This window comes from Mixophyes fleayi, chromosome 3, assembly GCF_038048845.1.
Source record: "Mixophyes fleayi isolate aMixFle1 chromosome 3, aMixFle1.hap1, whole genome shotgun sequence".
NCBI lineage: Eukaryota > Metazoa > Chordata > Amphibia > Anura > Limnodynastidae > Mixophyes > Mixophyes fleayi.
The window spans coordinates 335,148,014-335,170,666 of NC_134404.1; the positions used below are offsets into that span (position 1 = coordinate 335,148,014).

At 43.1% G+C, this 22,653-nt stretch overlaps 1 protein-coding gene across 1 annotated transcript in view; it reads left to right on the plus strand.

Moving 5' to 3' along the window:
- The first annotated feature begins 19,253 nt into the window (after positions 1 to 19,253).
- LOC142144949 (calpain-2 catalytic subunit-like) overlaps positions 19,254 to 22,653 on the plus strand; it is a 42,775-nt gene continuing 39,375 nt past the window's right edge. The window contains exon 1 of the mRNA XM_075204318.1: positions 19,254 to 19,865. Within this exon, the coding sequence (XP_075060419.1) occupies positions 19,629 to 19,865 (237 nt within the window). The 5' untranslated portion in view covers positions 19,254 to 19,628. The remainder of the gene's footprint in view (positions 19,866 to 22,653) is intronic.

Consider the following 22,653-nt stretch of genomic DNA (forward strand, 5'->3'; position numbering starts at 1 on the left):
TATTGCATACCTTGCTGGACTGTGTTGGTTCTCCTCTGGAGTGTACTATCTGCTGACTCTACTGCCATCATTGACTGTGTTATCTCATGCCGGATTGCTTCAAGAGACTTTCTATATTGGCAGTGTTGTTCAGTCATTTATACATTTATATTGTGCATATTACTGTGGATCAAAGTCAAGGTGCCCGTGTATATATTGTGTTGCAGTCTCTCCCCGTGCACCTCCTCACATATATATTCAGTAGTACCACTTGCTAGCCGCAGACCACTGACTCCTGTTTACAGTTTCACCTGTTCCAGTATCCTCTCACATAGCAGTGGTACAACTTGCTAACGCAGACCACTGACTCCCCGGATACCTCCACTTGGATTCCATTCCTTCACTCAGACAGCGGTACAACTTGCTATCCGCAGACCGCTGACTCTCATCACCTCCTCGTTTCTGTTGGACATTCCTCCTCACTATAGCAGTGGTACAACTTGCTACCGCAGACCACTGACTACCTTCACGTGTCCTTTGTCCATACAGTTCCTCGTGTATTACTACCTCCATATTGCCAGTGCTGCTAGTCATAGACTTTCCTGAGCATCTCATCATCTGCTATTTCCTGTTCCGTGATCACCCTGCTACCAGAGTACCATATTACCACCTATACTGCTCTGGTAAGCCTATCACCTGGTGATCCCTGGGTAAAGACTCCTAGTGCCCGTGACAATTAATTACCATAAAGAGGAACAAAATAAACCAATTTTACCAAAAGTATAATATGACTTAGACTTACAAACACTACACTTTAAAGATCGTGCCTTTAAATGAAAAAGTCAGTCTTCATTGCACGACTATGTGCAACAGGGACATTTTTTTGGGTTTACAAAGTCAAACAATAACACTTCGACCCTGTCTGTCTGGGGTCTCTCAATGACGAATTGTCTGTACCATGTTTGGAGGAGGTATTGTGGCCCCGGTATCAAATTGGGTACCGGGGCCACCCCACTATGCAGTCCAGATACTTGTTTGGTGGAATTCAGACACGTGGAGGGTTTTTTAATTATATTGTGGCCTCGGTACCAAATTGTGTACCGGGGCCACCACACTACGCAGTCAAGATAGATAGATGCGTATTGCGTATCATAGATAAAGTACATTCAGTGGTGTGGGGCAAATTGAAAAATATTCAAAATGCACTGACATTATCAAAAACAAGAGGTTGTCACACGCTAAAACTCCAACATGTATATGATGGAGAGGATGGAGGAGCAGCCGTATGTGTAGTGTAATGCAGATCTGTTGAAGGTTTTTTATATATTTTATTGTGGTGCCCAGTGCCCACTCCTCTACGCAGTCCAGGTACAATTATTGGTGCGAATCATAAAAGTTCAGGGTTTTTAAGATATTGTGGTGACCCACTCCTCTACGCAGTCCAGGTACAATTATTGGTGTGAATCATAAAAGTTCAGGGTTTTTAAGATATTGTGGTGACCCACTCCTCTACGCAGTCCAGGTACAATTATTGGTGCGAATCATAAAAGTTCAGGGTTTTTAAGATATTGTGGTGACCCACTCCTCTACGCAGTCCAGGTACAATTATTGGTGCGAATCATAAAAGTTCAGGGTTTTTAAGATATTGTGGTGACCCACTCCTCTACGCAGTCCAGGTACAATTATTGGTGCGAATCATAAAAGTTCAGGGTTTTTAAGATATTGTGGTGACCCACTCCTCTACGCAGTCCAGGTACAATTATTGGTGCGAATCATACAAGTTCAGGGTTTTTAATATATTGTGGTGACCCACTCCTCTACGCAGTCCAGGTACATTTATTGGTGTGATTCATAAAAGTTCAGTGTTTTTAATATATATTGTGGTGACCCACTCCTCTACGCAGTCCAGGTACATTTATTGGTGCGAATCATACAAGTTGATGGTTTTCTTATTATATATATTGTGGTGACCCACTCCTCTACGCAGTCCAGGTACATTTATTGGTGCGAATCATAAAAGTTCAGGGTTTTTAAGATATTGTGGTGACCCACTCCTCTACGCAGTCCAGGTACAATTATTGGTGCGAATCATAAAAGTTCAGGGTTTTTAATATATTGTGGTGACCCACTCCTCTACGCAGTCCAGGTACAATTATTGGTGCGAATCATAAAAGTTCAGGGTTTTTAAGATATTGTGGTGACCCACTCCTCTACGCAGTCCAGGTACAATTATTGGTGCGAATCATAAAAGTTCAGGGTTTTTAATATATATTGTGGTGACCCACTCCTCTACGCAGTCCAGGTACAATTATTGGTGCGAATCATAAAAGTTCAGGGTTTATAATATATTGTGGTGACCCACTCCTCTACGCAGTCCAGAAAGATACCTTGTTGCAACGTTTTGGACTAATAACTATATTGTGAGGTGTTCAGAATACACTGTAAATTAGTGGAAATGCTTGTTATTGAATGTTATTGAGGTTAATAATAGCCTAGGAGTGAAAATAAGCCCAAAAACTTGATTTTTAAACTTTTTATGTTTTTTTCAAAAAAAATCCGAATCCAATACCTTAAATCCGAACCGAGACCTTTCGTCAAGTGTTTTGCGAGACAAATCCGAACCTCAAAAATAACGAAAATCCGGATCCAAAACACAAAACACGAGACCTCAAAAGTCGCCGGTGCACATCCCTATTGCTTAGTAGAAGCACCTTTTGGTGCAATAGCAACTGTGAATCACTGTCTATTTGGTTATGGTTCCACGATATTTGCCGACTTTTAAAACCTCCCATCTGGGAAATCCCGGAGGGGAAGTCAGGTGCAGGACGGGGGCTGGTGATTCCATTGTGACCCCACTCCCTGCTATGAAATACCGAAATTCGCAGCACTGCATAGCGGGGGGTGTCAAAAAAAAATATTTAATATGGGATTTCAAGTTCCGCTGCGCAAGCCGACTGTCCGACTCACATATCGACAGAGACTGGCCAGGTGACGCGGTAAACTAACCGCCAGCATCGCCGAGGTGTCATGCAGCTGCTACTGCGGTAGCGTCTTGGTAAAGTGCATCGATAAATCATTTTTCACTGCCGCAATCAGCCAGATCGCCGGAGAAAGGAGCCTAATGATAACTGCACCTGTATCTCTTTCAGAGTTGCCATAGACCTCTTTTGGAGGACGACTGGTTCTAGATAAATCCACAGCTCTGCCATATTCTCGGTATTTCTTAATGATGGACCGTGCTAGTCTTTAAATCTTCTATACTTCCTTTGATTGGTGCTTATCAATATTATTATTTACTTATTTTTTTAAGATTTGTATTGCTCAACTGCCCTGGGGAAATCCAACGGTAAATTATATTGATTGAAAGTTTTCTATCACTGCAATAAATAGCGATAGATAACTATCGTTGGCCGACGATAAATAGACCTCTAGATCATACTCATCGACTTTTAAAACCTTCCACCGCAGGGGACATCAGGTGACAAGTGCAGGAAGGGGCTATGCAATATCAAAAATTAGCGGCATGGCGTTACCGGGGGCTTGGTGACACAACTAGCAAGTAAGCCCCGTCTCCACCAAAACCCAGGAGGATGTCTACTCTTCCGGTGGGAAATTCTGGAGCCTCCTGGAAGAGTAAGCGCTAGATCTCAGTTAGCAGTCAGCTGGGATGCAGTAAGCAAGGGGGAGGGGCTGACAACAGCATCATGAATAACAGTTGTCATAGGATGATCTAGCCAACTTAGAAAAATTGGTCCCTCACCAGCAGAACTGTAAAAGGCTTGTGTAGCTCAATGCTTGGCTGCTGTAGAGACTGTCATCTCACTGATGGCACAAAACTTAAACCATCCCTGAAATCTTGATGACAAGTTAGCCAAGCATACTTTACAAAGTACGTCCCAACCTCTTCCAGCTCATGGGCTAAAACCATCAATACCATACTCTCATCACCGTTATCTGCAGTCAGAAGAACGTCAGGCAGCTAATGCACCGGGACATATTGCCAGTACTTGCTCTGTGTGCGGCCTATCGGCTGTAAGATTTGCATCGATTAAATCGGTTAACATGAGAATAGCAACAAGTGAAAAATATATATAGATTAAAGATAACGATCTTCTTGCTGTGCATTACAAATCCATCATGGTAATTACAGGACTCATCTAAATGAAACTTAAACATATTCATCTTGCCTAAATATGAACTTAATTTAACGACTCAGCTCGGTACTCGGATCTGCTATGTTCGGGTATGTTCGGTTCTCGGGGAACTGAGCCGGAGCATCTCTAGTTATTTCTAATCAGAGGGTGTCTATGTTATCAGTCTGGGGTAATAGCAAGAAGCTTGCAGATAACTAGCCCATCAGTAGCTCTAACTTGAAAAGTAAAGTAAAGTGGGGCTTTCCATTAGAAAAAGAAATCTATTTAGGTTATGAATAATTCTGTGTTATAATTTAGAAAATAGGCAGCATACACAATTTTGAAGAGCTGTAGTACTTACAAATGACCACAAGATGACAGTGTTAGATAACTTACATTTTTTACTTATTTACATTACATAAGAGGAAAGAACCATTTGAAACCGTTCCCATTTTACTGCACTTCATGTAGTGTAAGATATTTTGGGGAGTGAAAGACGTCTCTTGTTTGATTTTCACATACATTGACTTAATTAGAATGCTAGGAATTTATATGGATATGTTCTATGATACTGCTCTTTGTAGAGAAATGAAAAATGTTTATTCTGCTAATACTGATTTTCAAAATGCCTCCATTGGATATCACAATATATATATATATATATATATATATATATATATATATATATACAGTGTTATTTTTATTATTTTTCCTGCTGTTTTAGATATGTCGGGCTCGTGACAACAGGTCTACAGTACACGTTCAAGCAGTTTTGCTGGTAATCACGACTTTTTGAGCCTTTGTAACTTGTGAATACTCCTGAATATCACAGTGGCACAGTGGTTAGCATTGCTGACTCACAGCGCTGGGTTCATGGGTTTCATACTGACTAGCACCCCATCTGTGTGGAGTTTGCATGTCCCCCAGGTTTGTGTGGGTTTCCTCCCACAGTCCATAAACATAATGACTGGTTGATTGGTTAGTGCGTGTGGCAGAGAGTTTAGACTGTAAGCTCCAATGGGACAGAAACCGATGAGAATGATAAAATATTCTCTGTACAGCGCCGTGTTATATGATGGCGCTATATAAATAATACTAATATTAGCAGTTGTATTATCTACCTATGATATGCTATGCTTATTTGTGGGTACAAATTACCAATGTGCATCATTTCTTATCTTAGGAGGAAGGCAGGGTATGGGGCTGGGGAGACAGATGTTGTGGGCTGGGGTCAGTTTGGGCTGACATTGGTTGTAACATTTGGTCATCTCCTGCAGGTGTATTAGACTTGCACAGGAAACGTATGTGTCACACAACAGTACATGACACAGTCTCATTATACTAAGAAGGGGTACAGCGAGTGAGGGAGGTATTGTTCAGTGGTAGCTCATTACCCCCAAATAATGTGCCATACCTCGTGCACAACGTGTAGGTTTTGGTGAGGAGGAAGGTGCAACATTGGGCAGCACGGTGGCTAAGTGGTTAGCACTTCTGCCTCACAGCACTGGGGTCATGAGTTCAATTCCCGACCATGGCCTTATCTGTGAGTTTGTATGTTCTCCCCGTATTTGCGTGGGTTTCCTCCGGGTGCTCCGGTTTCCTCCCACACTCCAAAAACATTCTGGTAGGTTAATTGGCTGCTATTAAATTGACCCGAGTGTCTGTATGTGTGTGTGTGTGTTAGGGAATTCAGACTGTATGCCCCAATGGGGCAGGGACTGATGTTGTCACGAGCCACGGCGGTACTCACAGCCGCTGCGGTTCGCTTCCTGTGCGCCCCGGCATCCCGGCCGTCACCATGACGACCGGGACGTCACTTCCCCCTAACTCCCGGCCGGACGCTCTGCAAGATAGCGCCGCGTTCCGGCAACAAGGGGACAGTCGGGCGCGTGCGCAGAGACACTTAATAGCCTGATGGCTATTAAGCTATAATTATTTAATCAGCCAGCCCCTCGGAATACTTACAGAGCTAGGCTCTGATTGGTCCACTTGTATATTTAAGGTTATAGCTTCTGTTACCAGTCTGCTGACCTGCTCTGCTCCTTGCTCCTGTCCTTTGGATATTGTATTGGATTGCCCGTGTATGACCCCTTGCCTGGATTTGGACCCTGCCTGTGTTTCTTGTGACCCCGACCTCTGGCGTGTTTACCGACCTTCCTGTTTGCTCGTGACCCTTGACCTCGGCTTGTGTATTGGATTCCCTGTCTGCTGCCGGCCCTTGACCCTTGCTTGGACTTCACTCCGCTTTCCTGGGCTCTCCCTAGTCGGTACACACTTCACGACCCTCTGCTAGTCTGCGGCCAAGTCTGTCCCCACCACTAGGGGCTCCAGTGAACACCTGACTGGCAGAGTAGACTCCGGGTTGTGCTGTACCGGCTAAAGGGGTTCCTAACAGATATAAGTGAGTTCTCTGTACAGCGCTGCGGAATTAGTGGCGCTATATAAATAAATGGTAATAATAATAATTAAGCAGCGGATGATAGCGGTTCTGCTTCCGAGACCCCAGCTGTTTCCTGCAGACCTGGCTACAGTTCTAGCGGGATTGAGGCTCAAATACATGAATTTCAATGTATAAATAAATTGTAAAAAATGGGTCAGCCTGGCCCACCCCTCCCCCCCAAATCCTAAAGCAGCCCCAGCATAAAACTGCCCCCCTATCCACAAGCCCCTTGCCGGAGACAGTCACAGGTTGTTCAGTGTAACTCTGGTGCCTTTATGGGTGGAAGTGGGACAGAAAAAAACAACATACCCCTTCCCTGAGAGTACCAACATTGTGCTGAAAAGCACCAGGGCTGCTCCTGACAACTGGGCTCCAGGACCTGTAGTAATGAAGCAGATCGGGTTGGAAGAAGGTTGGACAAGTAGAAAAATTAGTGATTCTTCGCTCTGCTCAGAGGATAGGAAACAAATCAGCTTCCTACTGTGACTCAACCATTTGTATGATTCATCAGACAAACTTCTTCTTATCTGATACAACAAACAGACGAACTATAGAATGTGAAAAACTCATAATGGGAAGGGAGTTCCTCTTACACAGAAATACATATTTTGCAGCAAATTGTGAAGTGGTGCCCGGACACGTGCAAAGTAAACGTGTAAAGGTCTCTGCTGTGTTTGCAGAAGACGGACCTCTGTGTGCGCTACTTTCCATAGGACATAATATCTCACTCGTTTGCATTATTTGCACTCACATTATTAGCATTTTGTGTCTCACAATAATACACAATGATTCCTTTATCAAGCAAGGCAGCAGCTGGGTGATACAACTGTACAGAACGCTAGAACTCCACAGGTATCTTTTCGGAGTTACTAACTTAACAAGTTTACAGCTTCTCTACAGACAAATGGATTCATAGCTGGCACAGTCCCCACAGTTCTGATTTTTGGCATTCTAAAGGGGCGTGGCCTCACACAAAATGGGCATGAATTGAGAGGAACTAGGTGTGGTCTGGGTGGATCAGTAGCGTGGCCACTATCTATATAAGAGTTTGGTAGATTTAACCACTTAATAAACTGAAAGGATTATGTAATATAAACTAGTTTGCTTTAGCTCAGTGCATCTGCCAATGCTTTTATAAGTCAGGTGCCCTATACACACAATCTTATTCCCCCCCTCAAAATATTTAACTCACATCACTTATTTCACCATTATTCAGACTTTTTTATACATCTGTCTTAACAGGATAAGTGAGGATAGATGGCACAGTGGTTAGCATTGCTCTCTTACAGTGTTGGGGTCATGAGTTCGATTCTGGGTCAAGATCCTATGTGGAGTTTGTATGTTCTTCATGGGTTTCCTCCAACAGTCCAAAAACATACTGGTAGGTCATACTTGCCTACTCTCCTGGAATTCCTGGGAGGCTCCCGAATTTCGGGGAGTCCTCATGGACTCCCGGAAGAGTAGGCAAAGTTCCCGCATTTGCCGAAATTCACGGCATTGAATGGAGAGGGTGGGGCTTAATTGTGTCATTAGGCTCTGCCCCTCCATTCAAAGCTGTGAATTCTGGGGGCGGGGCTATGGTGACGCGACAATGTCACCACCACACCCCCCTCCTATCACATGTCACAAAAGTTGACGTGTATGTGGTAGGTTATTTATCTGTTGACTAAAATGTAAAATCCTCAGGAATTTAGATTGTAAGCTTCAGTGGTATAGGGACTGGTCTGAATGACAAATATTCTCTGTACAGCGCTACATAATATGGTGGTGCTATATAACTAAAAAATAATATTTTGGGGTCTCAGAAGGAATCGAGGGACGATGACTTCATTTCAGCGTTCTGGAAACCCGATATGATGAGATAAAGATATGTCACAAATGTTTTCGGTCACTTTATTGCAAAGCAGGATTTGGTGATATGAGGTAAAGGAACGGGTCCGTATTCTTTTTTACAAAATGGGTATAAATATAAGAAATAAACATTACATGTTATTGTTACCGGTGACATTCTGTATTTCCAATTGTTTCATTTTATTACTCCCCTGCAGAAACTGTATGTGAATGTATTTAGAGGACTGAGCAAAGGGTTCGTAAAATGCAGGGTTCTTATATGTAACAATTTTCTCCTTAGCACATGATGCAAGGTTGATGTATGTAATAACTGCACACTTGGCCAGTGGTCAAGATGGAAATTTTGAAGTGGCGGCATGAAAAATATAATGGGAATGTAAGGAATTTTATAGGTTTCCAATGCAAGGTTTGCAAGGCAGTAGGAGACGTGGCGGTACGGCATGCCACGTATACACCACCCACTGACACCACTGTGTGTATGTGTGTGTGTATGTATGTATATATATATATATATATTAGTAAGAGAGTGGAATGTTATAGTGTTACAATGAAGGCAGTAGGAGACGTGGCGGTATGTCATACCCCCGTATACACCCCCTAATTCCACCACTGCATTTAGCTTAAAAAAAGAACTAAGAACTGTTATTAACAAAGTAAAAATATACACAATTGTAATGTAATGATTTTTCCAAAATTATCACTTAACTGGGTTCCAAACAGGGAGCAAATTTTATGACTGTCTAAATTATAACCCTGAATATTTCTATGGTACACAATGCAAAAAAAATTACAAATACACATGAATTCTATTTATTGCTGCCTTTGAAAGTATCCAGAAAAGCTCCTGATGGAGTTGGCTCGGACTTGTTGACCGATGGCAGTTCTAGACTTTTCCAGGCCCCCTACTCATAGATATGGAAGTATAATCCTGCCTAAGCATTAGCATTGTTAGAGGGGGGGGGGTTAATTTACCTGAAATCCCCCCAAGCAAATTATGCATAGAAAGTTTAAAAACAAAAAGTCAAAAAAACAAACTGCGTCTCTATAACCATTGGATGATGATGCAAAGATGAATCATATAAAATGTATACTTATTGTACAATGTCGTTTGTAGGCCAAGCTAGGGCGGGATTTCTATAGAAATCATTGGTATTATGTGTGTACCGTACTGTACATTCTGTACATACATCATGTGACATTTGACAAGAAGTACGGATGGAATAGCTCCTGTGATAGTTCTCATTCTCATTTCAGGTCTATTTGTCATTCAAAGAACACAAGAGTTCTGCATTATCTTTTTTATTTTTTTAATCACCGCTTATCTCAGCAATAATAAAATATAACATCATCACTATTTATCAAATTTGACTGTTTTAGCACCAGCAAAGACTGTCTGTCTCAGTGGAAAATTATATTCCAAAATATCTTCAACTTAATGCAACAGCGAAAGTCTTCTCATCTGTATTCTGTCTCTTCTAGATTGTGCATGTACTGTGATAGGTCCATTCATGATCAGTGTATACTGAAAAATGTCATGGATAGTACCTAACCATCGGATTACACCACCGATGACCCATAATCACCAGCTCAATGACTGAACTCCATCATCAGTTCCATGACCGAACTCCTCCAGCTCCATGGCCATACTCCATCCCTGAACTCCATCACCAGCTCCATCACCGAAATCCATCACCAGCTCCATGACCATACTCCATCCCTGAACTCCATCACCAGCTCCATCACCGAAATCCATCACCAGCTCCATGACTGAACTCCGCCTCCAGCTCCATGACCATACTCCATCCAGTTAACTACATCACCAGCTCCAATACCGAACTCCATCACCAACTCCATGACCATACTCCAGCTCCATGACCATACTCCATCACCAACTCCATGACCATACTCCAGCTCCATGACCATACTCCATCACCAACTCCATGACCATACTCCAGCTCCATGACCATACTCCATCACCAGCTCCATGACCATACTCCATCATCAGTTCCATGATGAGAATTCCATGACCAGCATTTTACACCTGTCACGATCTGCTCCAGCTGCACTGCAGCATCTTCCATGAGGATGCTGCTTGCCTCCTGCAGCTCCTGACTGCTAAGAACTATGCTTGAACTTTGCCTTTGTGCGTATCTGGCCTGCAGTACCCCTCTACTACCAGAGGTGCTGCTGTCTCACCATTACACACACCACCTCTTTAGCAGGAGTTACCTCATTCCCCAATCAGCACCCGCACCTGTTCATTGCCTTCGTTGTTGTCTGTTGTTGTTGACTCTTCTGAGTATCCTGTGTCTAACTTCCTTCTATTAACCCCAGTTTGTTCCTCGGCTTTGCTGCTTATGTCCTGACTCAGACTCTGGTTCCGTTCCTGACTACTCTCCAGCTCATTCCCTGGTACCTTTGTGGCTCTCCTGACTTTGAACCCCTTGGCTTGTTTGTCCGTCCTCTATTCTGTCTCCCACGGATCGCTCCAGCACCTCGTACCTCCTGGCAAGACTTTGAGCTCTGCTTATCATGGTTTATCCAGCACCTCGTACCTCCTGGCAAGACTTTGAGCTCTGCTTATCGTGGTTTATCCAGTACCTCGTACCTCACACCTCCTGCAAGACCTTGAACCCTGCTTATCGCGGCTTATCCAGTACCTTGTGCCCCATGTCTCCTGGCAAGACCTTGAACCCTGCTTATCGCGGCTTATCCAGTACCTCGTGCCCCATGTCTCCTGGCAAGACCTTGAACCCTACTTATCATGGTTTATCCTGTACCTTGTGCCTCCTGGCTAAGCCAGCACTATCTGCTTCTCCAGCCTCTGAGTTAGGTCTGCTCTCCAGCCTATCTGTGCTGCCTCTACAAGCTGTGTTCCCATTTGTGACTCTCTGAGTTATCCAGTCATATTACCAGTGTGGCCTGTTCTGCTATCCCAGTGGCTACCTGTCCGCAGGTCATCGCACCTTCTGATCCAGTCTCCTGCTGCAGCTACCTGGATCCTGGTGTATAACTGTCGCAGAACATCGCACCGTCTGATCCTGTCTCCTGCTGCAGCTACCTGGATCCTGGTGTATACCTGTCGCAGAACATCGCACCTTCTGATCCAGTCTCCTGCTGCAGCTACCTGGATCCTGGTGTATACCTGTCGCAGAACATCGCACCTTCTGATCCTGTCTCCTGCTGCAGCTACCTGGATCCTGGTGTTTTCCTGCAACATATTGTAGCATTTTATATCCCCTCTCACCCTAATATGCTATAATATTGCCCCCAATATTCCTTTCTTGTAAGTCACTCTGGTACCTGTGCTGTGACTGGCAGCTATTACTGGGGATCAGAAGGACGGGAGGAGGCTACCCAGCAGGCTTGGGGGGATATCAGCCTGCTGGGGAGCGATCAGGCTGCACAGAGTCCTCTCCAGCTGGGCTAGAGAGCTGGTAACGTTATCCACAAATGATGCTAACTTTTAGTGAGCAAGAATACAAGCAACGCGTTTCACTACATCTCAGATCAACTGTTTTCGCTGTCCCCATAGATCTCTATCTGTGCGACAATAATCAGCAAAACTAGATTAATGTTGGAGAAATCAGAGCCGTTTTTTCGTCCGAGTTTAGGCTTAACAGTAGTTGATAAATAAACCCCTATAACTTACATTTAGAATCCCCTCCATGATCCGCCCAGAAGGAGCTAAATTTGACACCCCTATAGCGAGCGTTATCGTGAAGCCTTTACCTTCCCACACTATGGGGCATATTCAATTGTCGGCGGAAACGGTGAAAATCTCGCGGCGCACGCACTATTACCGTTATTACGGTAGTTTTCTCGCTGGACTTCAGCTCGCAGCTCCCTGAGCCGCTAACTATTACCGTAATAATTGTAGTAGTTTTAACGCCGCGGGAAACGGCGACAATTGAATATGCCCCTATATACACAAGTGTGAGTGTGCAGGAGTAATCTCGTGGTGTCACAACAGAAGGGAAGACGACAGAACGACTTTTACAGACAATCATTGAGTCAGAGAAGTCGGTATCACCGAGCGCTGTCCACAACGTGTGGTAATCCTAGATAGAGTAAGCAGCAGTCATTGATTGGAGGAGATTACAGACGCCCCATAAACAAGTAGCATAGATTATTGATATCGTTTTTTAATGATAACTAGTGAGACGAGAAGGCGGACAAGTGTATTTGAAGTTTTCATGCCTCAGGATATCACTGCGGCTCTGACATTATGGTCTATATATGTAAGTCTGGGATTTCCCAGCCAGATGGGCAGGTACCTAAACAAGTGTTTTCACCGGAGTGACACAATAGTCTGAAATGCTGAATATCCAGTTATTTATAACATTCACTTAAAAAGCCTAAGTTCAAGAGAGTGCATCATGTTATCTGACCCACATATGCTGTTTTATCTCGCACCTCTTTGGGATGTGTTAAAAATAACAAACCTCTGAAAAGTATTTGAAATCATGTAAAAATTAGAGATGAGCGGGCTCGGATATCTGAAATCCGAGCCCACCCGACCGTTGCCGATCCGAGCCGGATCCGAGACAGATCCGGGTATTCCCGCCAATTGCAAAACTGAAACCGAGGCTCTGAGTCATAATCCCGCTGACGGATCTCGCGATACTCGTATTCTATAAATTCCCCGCTAGCCGCCGCCATCTTCACTCGGGCATTGATCAGGGTAGAGGGAGGTTGTGTTAGGTGGTCCTCTGTCCTGCTATATCTCGTGCTGTGCTGTGCTGTGCTTTATTTTTCAAAATAAATCCAAAACCTTAAATCCGAACCAAAACCTTTCGTCGGGTGTTTTGCGAAACAAATCCGAACCCAAAACCTCAAGCAAATCCGAATACAAAACACAAAACACGAGACACCAAAAGTGTCCGGTGCACATCCCTAGTAATAATGTTGTATCACTAATGCCTAACATGTAAAAGTTGGTTTTCTTGTGAAAAAATATTGAAATAAAAAAAACATAAATTAAAATCACTAATTAATTATATTTATGTATGTTTTTGGTACAAATATGAATGTAGTAATGTGTTTTGACATGGTATAGATGATTGTATGGTAAAAAAATAGTTCAATAAAAAAATAGGGTAAAGAAAGTACTGTAATGTAGATATTATCAATGTGTAATGCAATCTAATGTATTAGAATGTATGCAAAACCTTTTTTTTGTGTTATACATGACCGCGTTAAAACTCCCCTTCACTCCCCTAAAATCTCGCAAACACAATTTTTAACGTGCGGGGGCAGCGATCCCTCTTTTTCAATTGAACTGCACGAGTTTTCCCGCTGCGCTAACTCAAAACGGTCGCTATTGCCGTCAAAGACCAGCGGGAGATAAAAAAAAATTAGCACGACAGGGAAAAAAAAATCTCGCTAACAATTGAATAACCCCCATAGAATAGTGGCCAGGCTTGTTGATGGTTATATAGACGTAGGGTACAAGGATATGTATACAGAGATATCAGTGACCTCTCTGTTTGTATACATGACGATAGACTGTATAATGCTGTAGGGATCATCTTACATGTGATCCCTCCATGTGTGAGCCGGTTACAGAACGTGTCACATACATGTATCCAGTTTCCATATTTGATAAAGCTTTGCTGGTAAATATACACATTCATACACACAGTGAGACACTTATTAATAATCAATAGCCCTTTGTAACGATTAAGCAACAGTAAAAAACAAACACTTGGGGCTAGATTTACTAAGCTGCGGGTTTGAAAAAGTGGGGATGTTGCCTATAGCAACCAATCAGATTCTAGCTTTCATTTAGTTAGTACTTTCTACAAAATGACAGCTAGAATCTGATTGGTTGCTATAGGCAACATCCCCACTTTTTCAAACCCGCAGCTTAGTAAATCTAGGCCTTAGCATCTATTGTGAAGGTCTCAGTGTGTCACATCTTGTAGCACAAAGAGATCAGATCAGCAGCCACTGTGCAATGTTACTTTGGATGATATCTCATAATTGCACCCATTAGAAGGAATTACACCAGTCTTGTACCCCCTCATCTGGGGGAATATCTAAAGCTTATTATGTCACATGACAATGCAAATTATATGCAAATACTGAGAATTTACTCAACAAAATTCAAAACCTAATTCAATGTGGTTTTATGGCACAGGATGCAAAGGAAGCTTCTGTTTATAGTATACATAGTATAATTATGGATACGGAGCGCCCGAGCCGCCCAGACACATTAAGATCTGTTTGGTTCGATTTGCAAACGACTGGTACATATCTGGGAAGCCAAATCGGACTGGTCTGGTAAGAGGGACGTAGTTCGCTCACCTGGGGCTAGATTTACTAAACTGCGGGTTTGGAAAAGTGGAAATGTTGCCTATAGCAACCAATCAGATCCTAGCTTTCATTTATCTTGTGCATTCTACAAAATGACAGCTAGAATCTGATTGGTTGCTATAGGCAACATCTCCTCTTTTCCAAACCCACAGTTTAGTAAATATACCCCCTGATTTTTGCACACACACAATAATTGCAGTTATAGCTACTGTAGACCTGGAGCCAGAACAAAGCTGATCAGGTAGTTTAAGTATATCCCAGGCTGGAGCGCAGATGTTGTTCTTGGAGTTATTATAACACGGGAGCAATGCCCTGAATATAAAATTAGACTAGCATTTATAAACAATTATTATTGATTAGACAATTCCAGCAAATAAACTACTTTCACTTACACCCGACACTAATCCTATAAAAAATATTATTACCTCTGGGTCTTGTGAAAGGAGTTGGAGCAGTAGTGTGGAGTTATTCTGAAGCAGTTACAGAGGTGTAGTGTGTGGTTTTCGGGAGCAGCAGGGTGGAGCTGCCCTCGATCAACTGTGGAGATAAAGCAACGCTGGAGTAATCTGTACCTGAGAGTTTGTCTTAAACTAAAATAATTGAGCCAATCTGGAGCGAAAGAACCTGAATCTGAACCAACACTTGCCTGTCATATTTTCAGAGCAATTCATGAAGACAATGATCATTTTCCGTAAAAGCGGTTGTCTGAACAAGCCTTTAGTCCAGGGGTTCCCAAACTGTGCGCTGCGGCTCCCTGAGGTGCCGCGCCGATCTCACAGAAGTGCCGCAGCCAGGGTCGGTGGTAAGTTGGATAACCAAGGCAGGGGACTACTATATTTTGGCTTAGGGGAGCCTTGAAAAAATTATGGTGACCCTAAGGGTGCCTCGAACTGAGAAAGTTTGGGATCCACTGCTTTAGTCTAATACTTTATAGTGATTTTGTCACTCAGGGCAGGGGAGCCAATGTTATATTGTTATACCCTCCTGCTGGCTACAGATAATAGAGGTGTCACTTGTATTCAGAGGGGGAAATTCAGTTCCCCGCGTTGTTCGTGCGTATGGTCATTTCAACGCGGATTTCTGATAGCGACTCAGGGAGCTGCAATCTCGCTGTTGTGAATACATATCTTGACCTTGACGTAAACAACATTCACGTACTAATTGTACATAAACAAGGCAAAATCAACACACATCATTTTTTTTAACCAATTTTTGAAGCAATTCTCTGCAACGAAATTTTGCCAATGTTTGTGTTGAACACTTGATTAATAATAAATAATTCATAGTAATTTCGCAATATACCATCTCAGTTTATATGATTTACCAACTGAGCACCATTTTTATGCTGAATTTCTTGTTTTTCAACTTCTAGGTTCATGTTATATTGTCCAAACGTTTGTGTGGATTAAGCTCTGCTGTACAGCATGTTTAAACACTGATTTTGTTAGAAGTACCAATAAATATAAGGTTAATTTTATCGATAATTTACATTTTTCTTCCTGTGAGTGGTTGTATAGGTAGAACTCCAGTGCACTGCTTTGCCCGGGGGCCTATAATGCTGTTAAGACGGCCCGGAGTGGCCTCGATCTTCCTATCAATGCTATCGCTTAAGGTTGCAGTGATTGGCATAGGATTGGTAGTGGTGTTAGACAGGAGAGCTATGGGAGCATCTACCTATGGTGGAGATTCCCATCTCACCGCATCTATGCTCGGGATAGGACTGCAACGCAGGACACTGATCCTATAATCCGACTAGATCCAGGCTTTGCATAAAAGGTCTTCTTCTGAGGGGAAAAGAACATTCTTCTTCCTCTTAAACAGCACATCGTTGGGAATCCCTAATTCCCTGCTGTCCTGAATATTTACTGTTTGCTGGATGCTCTTTACTACATCCTGTCCCTGGCGAAGCTCCTCTCCTGGGCAGGTTCAGCTTCCTCTGGGAAGTGGGCTCATTCACTGGATCATTGTATTAGTCCTCATAGAGAGGTGCCCAATCTATTATATAAACCTTTTTTTGTAATATTGACAACCACAACCTGTTAAAGGCTTCAAAATGTACAAAATAAAAACAAATCACAGTGCCAGCACAAACCTTATTCCAGATACAAATATTCCCACATTGTACATATTAGCAGTACATCTGTCTTTGACAACCACAAACAATTCTACAGTATAAATAAATAAAGGTAAACCGCTGACGTGGCGCCTCACTTGGTGTGCAGCCAAATATGTACCACAGAAGACCCACTAGTGCTTCAAAATATATACATGTAACAAATAGATGGATACATACATATGGCGCTGCCTACACGCCCACTGTGTCCTGGGATGGACATACAAGAATGTTCTTCAAACAGATCTCTGAAATGTAAGATCATAAACACGGAGACAATAATAGTGTAGTACGTTTGAAATAACAGCTGTTAGAAATGAACACTCCCATGTAACTCCCGTGCATGGATATTTCTATTGTGCACCCGTGTCTTCACTCTTTCTGTGACCCCCAAAGGGTGTGCGCTTACTATATTGTAAAAGGTAACACACCAAACTGGAATCGAGTAGCACGGATACAGATTCAGCAGTCACATGGGATCTTCAAGCTCGAGAAAACATAACAGAAAAGCGATCTAGCGCATTATCTTTTTATTAAAAAATGAATAAAAACCAAAGACAAGTGGACTCGTACCAGAGAACAACGTTATCAGTGCATGGTAAGTAGATAACCCAATATCCTCACCGCGACCTCTCCGTCTGTTCGCGTACAGCGTCCTCAGTCCCGGTTCCAAATGTATGTAAAACCAACGCGTTTCAACTCATAATTCTACAGTATGCTCATCAAATATAAACCTGCACAGTTATCAAAAGAAATATCCAAGAAACAGAGTTGTTGCAATGTGTACTTGTCCAAACATGCAGAATAATGATAGATACTGGTAATTTTATATAACAGACAGAGCAATGAAAGCTGTGTGTGTGTGTGTGTGTGTGTGTGTGTGTGTGTGTGTGTGTGTGTGTGTGTGTGTGTAAAAAAAAAAAGTGATTTTATATATATATATATATATATATATATATCACTTTTTTCAAATCCCCCTTAACTTACCTTTTAATCGGCTTGTTCCCTGATCCTCTTCTCTTTTTTCCAATTCACTGAGTGTGACTCCTCCGTGCTGCGCTCCGCAATGGAAATGTCAGGTGTGATGACGTCACTCCCGACATTCACGGCGAGCACACAAACATGTGTGATTGAAGCTGCTCTGACATAGGGGGACATGTGTGTGCTGGGCAGAGAGGAGGTATGTGTGACTAGAGCTGGGGGACATGTGTGATTAAAGCATGTGGGCAGAGGGGACATGTGGGAGTAATGCATTTTTCTGTTGGAGGGTGGCCTAGTGCTTTTTACCTGCTAGACACTCCCCCAATGATGCACAGCCACACCCACATTGGTATAGCCACACCCCCTTTGGCGGCGCATGACTTTATATACTATTCACCTGTAGGGGGCCCCATGAAGTTGCTGTACAGGGGCCCAAAATTCCTCTTGGAGGCCCTGGTAAGATGTGAGAATCTTCCTATTTTCCTGCTATTCAGTGGTTGTGTAGATAGGGGCCCCACTGCACTGCTTTGCCCGGGGGCCTATAATTCTGTTAAAACTGCTCTGCTTTCAGGCGATGGTTATGACAGATGAAGAGCACAGATCTGAGGGTAAATCGTGTAAAACGTGTATAGTGTGTACACAGGAATCGGCTGCTGATCGGGACTTTCAGTCATTGGTAAAATCGATACAGATATTGCATCAGAAGTTATCTTTGTAGTTATATTGTCTCAGTGATTGTGTGTACAGAATTGTTACAGAATAACTCTTACAAATACAATCTGCTCACTCACTGCTACATCACTTGACACTGATTTACCTGGCGCAGTTACCCCTCTGGGTGTTCAGACCTGCCCCCCTCGCCCTTACACTAATATGCTACTCGGCTGCCCATGATCAGGGGCAAGCACCGGATTTCTTCAGTTTAGGTTCCAACCTCTTATTCCACCAATATATTCATATTTTATGGATATGCATACTGTAAATATCTTTCATATGCTATTTACAGCCATCATTATATATATATGTACATAGTGCTAGAAATTGCAGCAGATTATAATCTGTGAATCTGGTCTAGGGAAGGATTAAGAACACCTGTAACTCCCTCCCCTGCACTTGTTCATGATGGTATATAGCTCTCAGCTGCATTCATCATTAAGGGACAACTGGGGACTTCCCCTATTGATTAAAATGTTAACACACTACATGGGGCTACTGTGCAGTCATCAATATAAATATTGATAGGTCAGTAATTTTGCAATTATAAACTATAGATTATTGTATCCTCAGCAAAGCCCAGAGCACTAATCACATGCACATATGGTGATATATTAGAGGGGATCTGATCCATACATTATGTGGGACTGATGGATACGGATGGGGAAGAGGGACAGCTGGAAGGAATGTATTGTCTCTAACAAATCCCTAATACCTGGGGCCAGTGCTCCTATATGGGGGTATTGTCACAATATGCAGTTTGTGAAGCAGCGCTGGTGAATGGAGAGAGGGTGACACATGACTGCAGCAGCTGTATGGATGGGGCACACCCTGTACCTCCTGTGAGGAGGGGCCGGTTACTCAGCTGAGCCCTGGTCGTGCCCCTTCCTGCAGGGAATCCTCTTCTCTCTGCCCTGACACTATATTACTGCGGGTGTCACAGCCGCTCATCATCCACAGTCTCCGGGCGCAAATTGCGCATCCCCCTGCGCCAGATCCCCCGGCACGCAGCAGCCAGGAGCACAGAGCCGCCTGGATCTCTCTCCCCTGTACCTGCCCAGCCCCGTGTCCTCCTCCCCGGTGATCAGAGGCTGCAGGGATGATCGGTCTAGCTGCCAAGGTGGCCCACGATCGGGCTATAGCCAATGGCTATGGCACCAATGAAATGGCTCTGAAATACCTCAACCAGGACTACGAGGCACTGAGGGATGAGTGCCTCCAAGCTGGGACCCTGTTTAAGGACGTCTCCTTCCCAGCCATCCACTCCTCTCTAGGATTCAATGAGCTGGGACCCAACTCATCCAAGACCCAAGGTGTGGTGTGGAAGAGACCCACGGTAAGTCACCCACTCCATATTCCTATTGTGCCAACGTGTGGCTCTCCAAGTCCTGTGAACTACAAGTCCCAGCATGATGATGACATAGAGTGATGGTAACGTTGCTGGTACTTGTAGTTCCACAACAGCTGGGCAGCCTCGGGTGGTCTACCTCTGTGTCAGAACAGAGCTACAATTGCTTCTCCCTATTTTTAAGAAAGTTTTTTTTGTTTATATAAAGTTAGTGAATAAATGATTCATTCCAGGAAAACGAGGCCTCAGACCCAGGGAGGGAAAGAGAGGTTGGGTTGTACTTGGCATCATTGTATATGGGACTCATAGATTTATAGACTTGTTGTGGTGAATGATATAAAGCAAATTATGTTCTTTGAATTATTGGAACAAGAGACAATTGATTATTCTGTACAAATAGGCAAAATATGACCACATTTAATTCCCCCCCCCCCCCCCCCCCCGACATAATGCAAAATCCTTCTATACATATAAAACAGAAACAGTATTTAATGTTTAGTATTCCCATCTATTTCTGCACTTGGGTATTGCTACCGCTGCTCAGTCATTGTTGCAATAGAGAATTATATATTTTATGTAGCACAGATCACCTACACTATAGGCACACACTCATCTACCATATAGATTTATTTGTTGAACTGTCTTGGACCTGCACAAGTTAATGCCAATTAAATCGGAGGCCAAGCAAATACTTCTCTAATTAAGTGAATTAAATGAGTATTTAATTTGCAGTCCATTACTTTGCTTTCAAATGAAACTGCTCAGATTTAATTACATCACTACACTGTACAGTAAGTAAATATTTATATTACACAATATATTATCAGTATTATATTGTTTTATTATATGCATAAAGTAGGACGTTATTTATACTACGTGGCCAAAAGTATGGACACCACTTCTAATTAGTGTGTTTGGTCATCTCAGCCGCACCCATTGCTAACAGGTGTATAGATCCAGGATGCAGCCGTGTAATCTCCATAGACATTAGCAGTAGAATGTGCTGTACTAGAAAGCTCAGTGACTTTCAGCGTGGCACGGTCATACCATGCCACCTTCCCAACAGGTCAGTTTGTCATATTTATGCCCTGTTAGATATGTTCTGGTTCACTGTCAGTGCTGTTATTGTGAAGTGGAAACATATAGGAGCAACAGCAGCTCAGCCGCACAGTGGTAGGTCACCCAAGTTCACCGAACGAGACCACCAAGTGTTGAATTGGGTTATATTTAAAAATCACAAGAAATGTTCGTAGTGTACTTCGTGGATCGTGTTTCCATTGGCACACACAGCCTCATCAATGCCAAATCTGGACTGTACTGGTGTAAAACACACCCACACTGGACTCCGGAGCAATGGAAATGCCTTTTCTGCAGCGACGAATCACACTTCACCATCTGACGGGTGAATCTGGGTTTGGCGGATGCCAGGAAAACGCATCCTCCCCCGAATGTGTACTGACAGCTGTAAAGTTTGGTGGCGGAGGGATAATGGTCTGGGGCTGTTTTTCAGGGTTCAGCCAGGGCCCCTTAGTTCCAGGGAAAGGAAAATCTTCCTACTACAACATACAATGACATTCTAGAGAATTGTTTACATTTTGGTAACAGTTTGGGAAACTTTTCCTGTTTTGGGCTCACTATGCCTCTGTATACAACAGGAGTTCCTTCAAAATGTTTACAAGTTTGGTGGGGAAGAAAACTGCCCGGTACAGAGCCCTGACCTTAACCTAATAAAACACCATTGCGGTGAATTGGAACTCTGTCTGCGAGCCAGAGATAATCCCCCAACATCAGGGTCTGACCTCACTCCTCATCATCATTTATATAGCGCCACTGATTCTGCAGCGCTGTACAGAGAACTCATTCACATCAGTCCCTGCCCCATTGGAGCTTACAGTTTAAATTTCCTAACATACAAACACACACAGACAGACTAGGGTCCATTTTGATAGAAGCCAATTAACCTACTAGTATGTTTTTGGAGTGTGGGAGGAAACTGGAGCACCCAGAGGAAACCCACGCAAACACGGGGAGAACATACAAAATCCTCACAGATAAGGCCATGGTCGGGAATTGAACTTGTGACCCCAGTGCTGTGAGGCAGAAGTGCTAACCACTAGGCCACCGTGGCTGAATGCATGCGGATCCCATGTCCTAAAATCCAGTGGAAATCTTTTCCAGAAGACTGGAGACTGTTAGAGGAGCAAACGGCATGTCTACAATATATATATATATATATATATATATATATATATATATATATATATATATATATATATATATATATATATATATGTATATATTTAATATGTATATTTGGAGTGCTGTCGTTTCTTAGTTTGTTTGGTCTCCAAGGGGTAGATTTAATTCAGTGCCATGAGCCTCCTGAACATTCTACGGAGACATATCCACGCGATGCTGCGGATACAATCTCCACTAATTTTTCCTTGCGTCCCGTAGAGGTGTACAGGAGCACGAGTGGAGGTTCCTTAAATTAATGGAAGAAAAATATACGCATCTTGCTCCTAATTAAATCTTCCCCAAAAGTCTACCTGTCCTGCCAATATCTAGATAATTGAGAGGTCTGGGGCACCCCTAGTTAAAGAGATAATATAAATATACTTGACATGGGGGGCAAGTGATTGCATTCCCTTTTGATGACTAAAAGAAATGATCAAATATATCTATATTGTAGATTATATTCTACTTATTTCACACTGCATGTGGTTCCTTCTATTTTCACATATTGGCGATGAGTGAGAGGGCAGCTGATAATGAT